Source organism: Monoraphidium neglectum (assembly GCF_000611645.1).
Source record: "Monoraphidium neglectum strain SAG 48.87 unplaced genomic scaffold scaffold01467, whole genome shotgun sequence".
In the NCBI taxonomy this organism is placed as follows: Eukaryota; Viridiplantae; Chlorophyta; class Chlorophyceae; order Sphaeropleales; family Selenastraceae; genus Monoraphidium; species Monoraphidium neglectum.
In genome coordinates this window covers 1-10863 of record NW_014012161.1, presented here as the reverse complement: position 1 = coordinate 10863, position 10863 = coordinate 1, and the positions used below count along the sequence as shown (strand labels likewise).

Genomic DNA, 10863 nt, shown 5'->3' with positions numbered 1-10863 from the left:
GAATAACGTGTCATACGAGCCCGCCGCCAGGGGTGAGGCAGGGGCGGATGCGGTCAGGGTGCAGCGCGCTTTGCCGGGCCTCTCCCGCCGCACGGGAGGTGCCTGGCTCGACGGCACGACATGCCTTGCAAGGGCGGCACAGCAGCGGCGCGGCGCCCGGCGGGCCGCGTGCACCGGCGGCGCCGCAAGCGCCGACGGTTGGCGGGTTGGGCGAGGCGTCTGCCGGTCAGCCAAACATCTCGGCGGCAGCCGCGAGGGCATCCAGGTGTCCGCTGGCCGCCCCCGCCGGCGGCGCCGCGGCAGCCTCCGCCACGGCCCCGCCCCAGCCCGCCTCAAAGCCCTCCGCGCCCCCAAAGGCGGCCGCCCCGGGCCCATTCGTCCTCTGGCGCTTGGCGGGCGGCGCCTCAGCGTGTGAGAGCGGCGCGCGTGGGCTTGGGAGCGGGGGGGCGCACGCGGCTTGGTGCTGGAGGGCTGCCATCAGCACGTGGCGGTTCTGCTGAAGCCTGTGCTGCGCCAGCAGCAGCTGTAGCAGCTGCGAGGGCCCAGGCATGGGCGCCGGCGCCGGCGCCGGCTCTGCACCGCCTGCAGCAGCCGCCTCGGTCTCTGCCCTTGTCGTGGCGGCGGGCGCCAAAGCTCCACGGCTGGCGCCGCTCGCTGCCCTCCACAGCGGTAGCGCCGGGGAGCCGGCCTGCGGGGAAGCTGCCGCAGCCAGGATCGGGGACGCGGCGGCGGCGGCGGCGGCCACCCGCGCCGCTTCAACTTGCGACAGCAGCTCCACAACCGCGCGCTCGCCCGCGTCGGCGCCCTCAGCCGGCGCCGGCGCGCGGCCGGCCTGGTGTGCGCCGTGCTGCAGGCGAAGTGCCTGGGCGGCGCGCGCCGCTGACACCCGCACAGCAGCCTCTGCGGCCACAGCGGCCGCCTGCTCCTGCCGCCGCGCGAGCACCCCGGCCCGCAGCTGCTGCAGCAGCGCCCACCGCGCCTCGGCCGCGCGCGCCGCCTGCTGCGCCTGCTGCGCCTGCTGCGCCTGCTGCGCCTGCTGCGCCAGCCGCGCCTGCTGCGCGGCGCGCTGCTCCGCCGCGACGGCGGCGACGAGCTGTGGCGCTGCGTGCTGGATGCTGCGGAGCAGCAGCTGCACTGTCGGCAGCTTCGTCAGGGAGGGCAGCATCCCCTCCACCGCGCGCGGCCCCAGCGCCGCGACCAGCTGCTTGAGGGATGCGATCGTCGCCGCGTTGCGCCGCTGCAGCGCCTCAAACACCCGAGCCTCCCCGCCCGGCTGCGCCCGCGCAGGTGGGGCAGCCGGCGCGGCCTGCGCCACCTGTGCCACCTGCGCCGCCTGCGCCGCCTGCGCCACCTGCGCCGCCTGCGCTTCCTGCGCCGCCTGCGCCGCCGCGGCCGCCTGCTCTGCCTGCACGGCCTGCGCGTGTGCCTTTGCATCCGCTGATGCCCGGTGCTCCTCCTCCACATTATCACGCAGCAGCAGCGCGCGCCGCAGCAGGTCCTGCGCAACGTCCTTGGGGCTGAGGCCAGGCGGCGCCGCCTCCGCCGCGCCCGCGGCGGCGGGAGCGTCCTCGTCCGCTGCGCCAGTGCCAGCGCCCGCCTCGTCCTGCTCTGCAGGGGCCGCCCAGCCGTCCCCCACGCCCGCCGCGTGCTTGGCGCCGCCTGGGAGCACAGGGCCATGCGCCAGCCCCTCCTCCTCCTCCTCAGCACCAATGTCCTCCGCGCCGCCGCCCTCGCCACCCTCGTCCTCCCCCTCGTCAACGTCCATCTCCTCGCCCTCGAGCGACGACCGGGGCCCCCAATCACTGGGCACACCCGACCCTCCGCGCGCCGCCGCCGCGTGCCGAGAGCCGCGCCGCGCGCCGCTCGCTGCGCGCAGCGCCGCCGCGTGCGCCTCCGCATCCACGCTGAGCGGGGAGTCCGAGGCGCCGCGGCCGCGGGCCGGCGAGAAGCCGCCCGCGTGGAAGGCGCTTGGAGATCCAGACGCGTGCGAGTGGTGCTGCGCGCCGGCCAGCAGCGGGTAGTGGCGGAAGCCGCCGTCATGGCATCCGTAGCCGCCGTCATGCGGTGCCCCATCGCTGGACACCCCGTCGTCGGCGCGCCGCTTGCGCACGAGCGCGGCCGTGGCCGCCGCTGCCGCCGCGGCGCCTGAAAGCAAGCTGCCGCTGCCGCCCGCGCGGTTGAGCAGGTGGAAGCAGGCGGCGCTGCTTAGAGCAGGGGAGTCGCCGCCAGCCTGGGGGCTGCCGGCGTCGACGGCTGCGGCGAGAAGCTTCCGCAAGGGTGCGGGCGCAGCAAAGGGCGCCCTGTCCATGCTCGTGGTGCGCACCGGCGGCACGCTGATGGGCACCCCATGCAGCTCCCTCGCCGCGGCCGCCGCTCCAGCCCGTGCGCCGATGTGCGCCGCCGCCCCTGCTGCTTCCTCGTTTGCGCCGACGGCAAACACGGCAGCGTGCGCCTTAGAAAAGGAGGCGTCGCCTGCGACTGGCATGTCCGTGCCTCCCATGCTCATCGCCTGCAGCGCCGCGGGCGCCGGCGCGCCGCCGCTGGGCGCCTGCTGCGGGCACTGTGCCAGCGCCTCTGGAGGATCGCGGAAGTTGGTGCGCGCGGCGGGGCCGTGCAGCGCGAGGGCGGCAGCGTCGTACGCGCGCGCTGCTTCTTCGGCGGTCGCGAAGGTGCCGACCCACCTGCGCCAGAGGGGGGGATGAGGCAGGGGATGGCGCGGGTGGGTGAGGGGGTCGGCATCATGCGCCGGACTGCCGGGGTGTGGAGTGGACGCGTGCAGGAACAGGCCTGCAGGCGATCCCAGCGGGCCTGAGGCGATCCCAGCGGCTGCACTTGAGGACGCGGCTGGAGACGTCACCCCGGCGTCACCGGGGCCGCCTCCCAACAGGCCATCATGCACACGGCATAGCCACTCTCGCTTGCGGCTCCCCCCTTGCCCATGTGACCCTCCCACTCGCCTGCGCTTGCCGCTGGCGCTGTCGCGTATCTCTGCGGCGTAAGATCCCCAGGGACGCTGCCGAACGCCGCGGAAGCCGTGGCGGTTGCGGCTCGTCGGCGTGGCACTGCCAGACACCGTAGGTGTCCCGCTGCGGCGCGGCGAGTGCCTGACCTCCGGGCTGCTGTCACCCGCGTGTGCCTCCGGCGTCTGCTCCGGTCTATCGTATATGCATTGACTGCCTGAGGGTGTGTCTTGCTCCCACTCGCTCATCCGACAGGTAGCTGATGATTGCAAGCGCGGGCTGGGCAGGTTGACCACGATCGAGAGAGGCGCGTGCCTGCGGGGAATAATTGCGTCATCATGTGCCCAAGTTCAAGGCGCAGCCAGTCACCCGAGCGATTTTCAAGGTTTACCTTCGCCGGGTGTGCTCAGCAAGCTCGCGGGCTGCCCTGGAATTGGGCGTTAAAAGACGAGAAAACTCTCAATTATATGTACGAAGCCTTCCTGATGGGACCGGCGCGTCCGGTGGCTACAGCTTTGGGCGAGTAAAAATGCTCCTCGGTTTCGCGCTGTAGAGACGGGAGCTGGGCAGAGGTTGAGAAATATCATAACACAAACTCTTTGGCAAGGCAAGACGTTGGGTGGGCGCTCGGTGTGACCAGGCGATGGCTTCTTGCCATTGCCCGTCCGCGACTGCTGACTAAGGCGCACGGCACCCGGGCAGTATGGCAGACCGACCAGTGAGCTCACACTTTCGGACCCCCTAAACAGGCTCTGGATCATGGCATTGCACATATGCTACCCCAATGCATGGATACGGGTTGACTGGTCCGTTGAGGGGGCGGCCGGGCAGGGCTGGGCAGGTGTGACGCGTGGTTGCCAAGCTGGGGCGGCACTAGCGACGCTCTGGGCACTGGGGATTCATAGTGTGTTTTGACACAGTAGCCCAAAACCTGCCCAAAGCGCACATCCGAAGCGCATGACCCTGCATCAGCACATCAAGCCTGTGCCGCACTGCTGCCGCAAGTGCACCCGCGAAAGCCTGCCTGGCGCCCTGGACACCAACTGGCGAACCAACCGCAGCTGCGTCACCCGGTCGCCGCAGCCGCCGCAGCCACAGCCACCAACCCTTGAGCCCCGCCGCCGCCGCTGCTGCCGCCGCTGAGGGCTGGGAACCAATACAGGCGTTCGCCGCCGGGCGCGCCGTCGTCCACCATCGCCAGCCCCTCCTTCAGGAGTGCCTCGAGGATGTCCAACGCGCGCTGCCGCGCCCAGCCCGCGCGCGCCGACAGGTCCTGCAGGGACAGGCAGCCTTTGTCCTGCAGGCGGCGCGGGCGAGCCCAATACGGGAGGGGGCTGTGCTCTGCCGTGGCGCTCGCTTTGTGGGAAGCCTCTCACTGCCACCGTGAAGGGGCGCCAGGCGCGGTGTGCTCGCCGCTGCGATGCAAGTGGCAGGCGCCTGGGCTAGCGCGTTCGCTCTAGCACGCACTTGCACTGCACACGCATGCATGAGTGCCCTGCAGTCATGCTTGTGACAGCATGCATGCCCAGCCCCGGGAGTTGATACATGCACACACATGTAGACATGCACACATGCGCACAGAAAAATGGACACACACACACACATGCATGTGCAGAGACACACACAAACACACACACATGCATGTGCACACACACATGCGCACACATCAATGCATGCACGCGCGCATGCACAATTTTCAGACATGCATGATATAAAACGTAATTAAACGCTTATACCCATGCATGCAAGAAACACAGTCATGCGCACATACATGTGGACACACAGTCACATGCAGGCGTGCACGCACACATTCAAACACATCCGTTCAATAGAGCAACTGCACGTGTGCGTATGCACAGCCACACATGCATGCACACTCGCTCACACGCATGCACACACGTGCCCATCCCGCCCACCTGTGCAATCTCCAGGGCCCTGTTCTTGTCCAAGTTGAGCTCCCCAGGGACGCTGCGCACATAGGAGGCGCGCCCAATTGCCACTAGGTCGAGGCCGCCCCCCAGGCACCGCAGCTTCTTGATAGCACGCGTGATGTCGTCATCGCTGACCGGGTCGGCCAGCGCCCCGCGGCGCCGCAGCACGGCGGACCTGGTTTGGTCCGCCGGTTGTGGGCAAGGTGAGCGTGCAGGCAAGAGGGCGGGTATCTTGCGCTCGCAGCCCTTGGCACTGTTGAGGTCTACGGTATTTCATTGGGTCGCCCCAGCTGATTCGAACAAAACCGCATCTGTTGACACAGCGCTGTCTGACGGTGCAGGTCCAAGTACCTGAGAAGCCGCGCGCCGCCCTGCAGCTATCCCCGCATGCCATGCTGCCCCATCCACCACCCGCAGCGATACAAGGAACCTGGGCATGCGCCCGCATGCACGCGACCACGCACTCCAGCAAGCACGCACGCGAACTCACATGCATGGACATCCCTCGTGCATGCAGGTGCACATGCACAAGCACATGCACGCCCATTCCCATACGAACGCCAACGCGCGCGCACGCACGGACACGCGCGCGCGCGCACACACACACACACACACACACACGCACGCACGCACGCGCGCACACAACACAGGCACAGCAGCGCACCGCAGGGCCCCCAGCTCCATGAGGCCGCCGTTGAGGGGCCTGCTGGCCCAGCAGGCCTCCAGTATTTGAACCCCGAGCTCATAGTAGTAATCACCAAACCCCAGGAGCTCGGCCCACATGCCCTGGGAATTTCGGATGGGACGGCAGACGCGGCACAGCGGCGGGAGTCAAGGGTGGTGAGATGGTTCCTGAAAGGCAGGGGGAGTGCTGCATTTGGTTTGTGGTAGCCATGCTGGAGTTTGTGTGCCTGCTTTGGCCTTCGCCGTGTCAGCTGGCAGTACCATACCCTTGCCAGAGTGTGCACCAACCCGCATACTCACCACCTCACGCACACACAACCGACAGCCACAAGTTCGCGCGCCCAACCAGGTACCTTGTTTGAGGCGAGGGGGTCCACGCCGATGTTAGCGCACATGGCGTGGAACTGCGCCCTGAACACCGGGTCCTGTCTGATCTCGGCCTTGTGTTTGAACGCAAATTCCTCCAGCTTTGACCGGAACAGCGCCATCTGCTCCTGCATCTGCGCCGCGGTCGCGCGCCGCACCTCCTCACCCGCCGCGCGATACTGTTCCTGCCAGCGCATGGTATGGGGTGGCACAGGCGCCGCGTGGTGTGTTGAGGTTGGAGCTTGAGTGCGCAAGCTTTTGCCGCCATCCGCAGCTGAGCTCCGCTGCGGATTTCGGGCTGCGCGCACTGCCACTGGGCAGGGTTTAGAGCAGCAGGTTGCAGCTCACAAATTGCGCATGCCACATAACGCTCTGCAGAAACGCACCCGCGCCTTCACATCGCGCTGCAGCCCCGCGATGCCAGGTCGCCTGCGCATGTGCGCTGCTTTGCGCCCTGCTGCTGCGCCTTTCGGCTCAATGCTACTTGCGCGTCACAGCCTAATGATCGCTTTGTAGTATGGTCAAGTCTCTTTCTCTTTTTCTTGATACGTGAGAAGGGCCGAAGACATGCAGATTGAGGAGCCCTACATGAGTGACACACAGTTCCGCGATCAGATCCCTGGAATTTTTTTCAAATGACACAAAACACAGGTACATGACATGCACTGTATCAAGGGTCACGCATTTGCACCATCTCTTACGAAGTTACTCTCGGTGACTGATCAGTGTCAAACCACCCTCCCTAAACCGAGTGGTTGGGCCTTGAAAGCGGCCTCAGGAGCAGCTGACAGGACTTGGGGTGCAGGACCAGTGCGCTTGTGCAGCAGTGCCGAGCAAACAGGCATGGCGGCGCTGGACAGCACGAGGCCATCCGTGCCCAAAGACGACGATGCGGCGATACAGCAGCGCTGGGAGGCCCTCACAAACGTGGAGCGCACCGCCCTGCAGGCGAGCGCAAGAAACAAATTCACGAAAAGGCCGCCGCCCATTGCTGTGCCACTGCAACGCAGTTCCCGCCCTGCGCCGCTGCCCTGCTGCTTGGCTTGAAGCGTGTATGGCGCGTCGCAGCTGCTGCCTCAATGCCCGTGTCCCCTCCGAATCCAATACGCACGCGCACAAACGTGCAGGTATCCTTCTGGAGAGCCAAGGCCGCCGACGAGGCGCGCCACCCCGCCACCGGCGCGCCGCTGTTCACTGACCCATTCTCAGCAGCAGCCGCCGCGCGCTGCGTTCCGCGCGCCGCAGCAGCAAAGCTGGAGGACAGGGAGCCCGGCGCCGGCGTCGGGCTGCGCGTGCAGTGGATGGGGGTGCGCACGGCCGAGATAGACGCGCGCGTGCTCGAGGCGGCGCGGGGGCTGGTCGCGGTGGCCGCCGAGGGCAGCAGCCTGCAAGTCGTCATCTTGGGTGAGGAGCAACACTACGGAAGTCGCACGGGCGGGTGTGCCTGTGATCGAGCTCATGAGCAGCGAGAATGTGCGCACCAACCTGTTGGGCCAGAGTATCGGGGCAAGGCGGCGAGTCATGTCGACTTGGGCAGGCCGCCCCCACATCTTGACCGGCCGCCAATGGGCACTGAACCTGGCTGCACCAGACGGCGCTCATCCTGTCATTCGGGTCGCCCGAAACGAGCCCATGTGCTCTTAGCCCACCACCCCGCCACCGCGCCAATTTCCAGGCGCCGGCCTCGACGCGCGCGCATGGCGCCTGCCGTGGCCGCGGCCGCCCGGCGGCCGCGCGGCGGTTTGGGAGGTCGACACAGCCCCCATTCTGGCCCTCAAGGCGCACGCCCTGGAGGGCTTTGCAGTCACGGCCTGCGAGAGGCGCGAGGTGGCGTGTGACTTGACAAATGTGTCAGGTGGGCCGGGTTCGGGGCTGCTCTCTGCCTTTGAATTGCAGCAATTCATGCAGTGTTCAGGTCAAAGAATGGGTGGACCCCCGCTGGCCGGCGCCGCGGCAGGCTGTCTTGCTGCCCTGAAATCTGGATCTGACAGGCGGCAGGATGTGCTGCTTCGCGTTGGGGCCTGTCGCCACCAGCGCGGCGGGGTCGGCCCTGCAGGGGGGCATGTTCATGTGATTTTCTATATCTCGTATCGCCCGCGCCTTTGTAGCCCGCCCTGTTGTCCACGCACCTTACCGCGTACGCACACCTCCCCTGCAGCCCTGGCCAGCGGGCTGGCGCAGGCGGGCCACGACGCCGCCGTGCCGACGGTGTGGGTGCTGGAGGGGCTGATAGGCTACTTCACCACGGAGGACGGCCTGCAGCTGCTGCACGTGCGGCGGGGGCGCGTTCTGGGGCCCTCATAATGGCGTGATGCAGCTCAATTCACCGCAGCAGGACGGGCATGGTGTGGATGAGTGGATGGTTGTGTTTAACGTATCCTGTCTCAAGCAGGGTTCGAGGGCTGACGCGTCCAAAGGGCATGCGGCGCGCTGTTGCCTAATCCTTTGCGGCACGGTCCCAGTTTCTTGTGGGGAGGCAGCTCACGCCGGCGCCCCTCGCCACCGCCGCGCTCTCAGGCCCTCGCGGGGCTGAGCGCCCCGGGCAGCCGCGTGGTGATGACGTCACCGCCCAGCCTGAAGGACAAGGAGGAGTACGAGGGACGCGGCATCACGCTGCACCACTCCACGTTTGAAGAGACCGAGGATACGCTCGCAAGGTGGCGGGAGGGGCGCGGAGGGGCACCGCAGCGCGGGCGAAAGGGCCCGCCGCTCGCCTGGGGTTTGACAGTGCCGATGCGGTGTGCAGCTGCGTCGGCAGATGATCTTGCGGCTGGCACGCGCACCCTCTTCCTCGTCTGCGTCATCCAGGACACCGGCGCTCTCAGGCCCTTGACCCCCACACATTGCCTGGCAGCTGCGTCGGCGGACGAGCTCTGGACTGTCCGCCCCACTGCAGCAGGCTCCCCAGCCCTGCCCGCCCCAATCAGCACACCACCGCTGCTGCGAACCGCGCCGCCTTGCACCCCCCCCCCCACAGGGCGCGGCGTGCCGGCTGGCAGGGCGTCATCGTGACGGCTGAGGAGCTGCTGCAGCGCTACGGCGTGGAGCGCGCGCAGCAGCTGCTGCTGCTGACGCCAGCTGAGGCCGGCGGGCCTGCGTGACCCAGGCCTGCGCGGGGCAGATATTCCTTTTGGGATTGCTTCCTGTTCAAGCGGAGGCGCCATGCGGGGCATGGTGGTCCTCTGAGCTTGGACCTGCCTTGCCCTCCAGTGGGGCCTGTCGTGACCACTCTTGCTTGACTGAAAACATTTTGAGGCGTGCTAGCCCTTCTTGTGACCCCTGCCCCGGCTAACACGCGCGACGCTGGTCGTCCATGGCTGCCCCAGGCTCAGTAAACAAGTCTGATGAGCCTGGCTAGCATTGCTGGACAGGGTGGATAGATCCTGCATGGGTTGACATACTCCAGCTGATTTGTGCAGCGTTACTAGAAAAAAGAAGTGCTGGCGAACCACCGAAAGACGAGCAAACACCCGGGGCGCTCAAACGGCACACCTGCTGGACAGGCGGCTCTGAGACCGGGCGGGCGGCTCCTGCATGGAAGCGGCAGAGCAGCCCCTCCTGGATGTGCACTCACACGTGAGCCGCCAGCGACACGGTGGGATCCGCTGCACAGCTGGCCGCCTGTGCGGCCCATCAAGGATGCAAGGCCCCGCCAACCAATGCCGTTCAACACTTGAGACCCGAGGAGGGCGCCAGCAGGCAGCACTGCACCAGCAGGCGCGCGTGCCGTCATTCGCCAACCCCATGACAAGCCACATGGCGGGGCGGAGCCTGGCAGCATAGACGGCGGGCGGCTCCAGTGAGCCGCCCCATCTGCCAGCCGCGCAGCCGGCCGCCAGCGTTAACAAAATACCAATCGAAACCCCAGACAGGGCACCAAAGGCGAGGGCAGTCCGGCCCTAATGTTCTGGCACATTGGAACGGCGCACTACGATCTGGTGCAGATCCCGCAGATCCCTCAGATCAGTAGACGCGGGCCTTTGGGGGCACGTGCTCCATCTCTGAGTCCAGGGGCTGCATGTGAACCGGCCGGTAGTCGATGCGCACCTGCGCGCATGAGCGAACGCGCGTGCAAACCAGAGGATGTGTCGTTGGTGCGGTGTCAGTACTGGCAGCCACGGCAGGGGTGCGCTGCGCACGCACGCAAGCAGGCGGCATGCTTGCCCACGCCCGCACATAGAAAGACTTATACGCGTGCGATGGACAACAGAACCTACACACACACACACACACACACACACACACACACACACAAACACACGTGATGAGATGAGAAACACAGACACAGGTGAGACGGAGCAACTGCAGCAGCCTGCAACCTGGTCCTGCCCAAACACCCTCCCACCTTGTCCTTGCTGGCCGTGTGTGAGTCGAAGTAGCCCAGGGTGTGCTTCATCCACTCCTTGTCGTCGCGCTGAGTGAAGTCCTCGCGCGCGTGGGCGCCGCGGCTCTCCTTGCGCTGCTCTGCGCTGTGCATCGTGATGGCTGCGGCGGAGCAGAGGGGAGGGGGGGAGCGATGTGCACAGGGGGTGGGAGAAGTTTGAGTGATTTGTGGCAGGGAAAGAAAGAGGCAGCAAACATGTGACTTGATGCGCGAGGTCGGGGGTGGAGGCCTGGCAGGGGTGGTCATGAGATCACGGGGGACCGCTCGGCGCCGCCGGAGGCCTGGAGCATCACAAGGGCAAAGCACTGCGGGGGGCAGGGGCGCGGCGCCGCCCAGAGGGCCCGGCGCCGAGCGACGCGGGCAGGGAGGGGCGGCGTGGCGCGGCGCGGCGCGGCGCGGCGCGGCGCGCAGAGCCCAGCCAGGTGCGCAGATGTCGCGGCCGGGCTGGCCCCGCGCACCCACCCGCATTGGTGAGCAGGTTGTCGAGCTCGAGTGTTTCCATGAGGTCAGTGTTCCACACCAGGGAGCGGTCAGACAC

At 67.3% G+C, this 10863-nt stretch overlaps 3 protein-coding genes across 3 annotated transcripts; 1 reads left to right on the top strand and 2 right to left on the bottom strand.

Moving 5' to 3' along the window:
- Positions 1-236: 236 nt before the first annotated feature.
- MNEG_7979 (ESCRT-II complex subunit VPS22) lies at positions 237-6378 on the bottom strand (the record flags this gene model as incomplete). Its single annotated transcript, XM_014043550.1, has 6 exons — positions 237-2681; positions 4031-4257; positions 4877-5066; positions 5556-5677; positions 5929-6126; positions 6328-6378. Coding segments are annotated over 6 exons (3233 nt in total), but the record flags the coding sequence as incomplete, so codon positions are not given.
- A 406-nt stretch (positions 6379-6784) lies between these two features.
- Positions 6785-9042, top strand: MNEG_7978 (Putative S-adenosyl-L-methionine-dependent methyltransferase; the record flags this gene model as incomplete). Its single annotated transcript, XM_014043549.1, has 6 exons — positions 6785-6868; positions 7069-7345; positions 7617-7796; positions 8100-8212; positions 8459-8598; positions 8919-9042. 6 exons carry the CDS (start codon positions 6785-6787, stop codon positions 9040-9042), a joined length of 918 nt encoding a protein of 305 aa, XP_013899003.1.
- An 862-nt stretch (positions 9043-9904) lies between these two features.
- Positions 9905-10827, bottom strand: MNEG_7977 (succinate dehydrogenase (ubiquinone) flavoprotein subunit; the record flags this gene model as incomplete). Its single annotated transcript, XM_014043548.1, has 3 exons — positions 9905-9988; positions 10287-10426; positions 10788-10827. The coding sequence occupies 3 exons, from the start codon at positions 10825-10827 to the stop codon at positions 9905-9907; spliced, it is 264 nt and encodes an 87-aa protein (XP_013899002.1).
- Between the last annotated feature and the right edge of the window lie 36 nt (positions 10828-10863).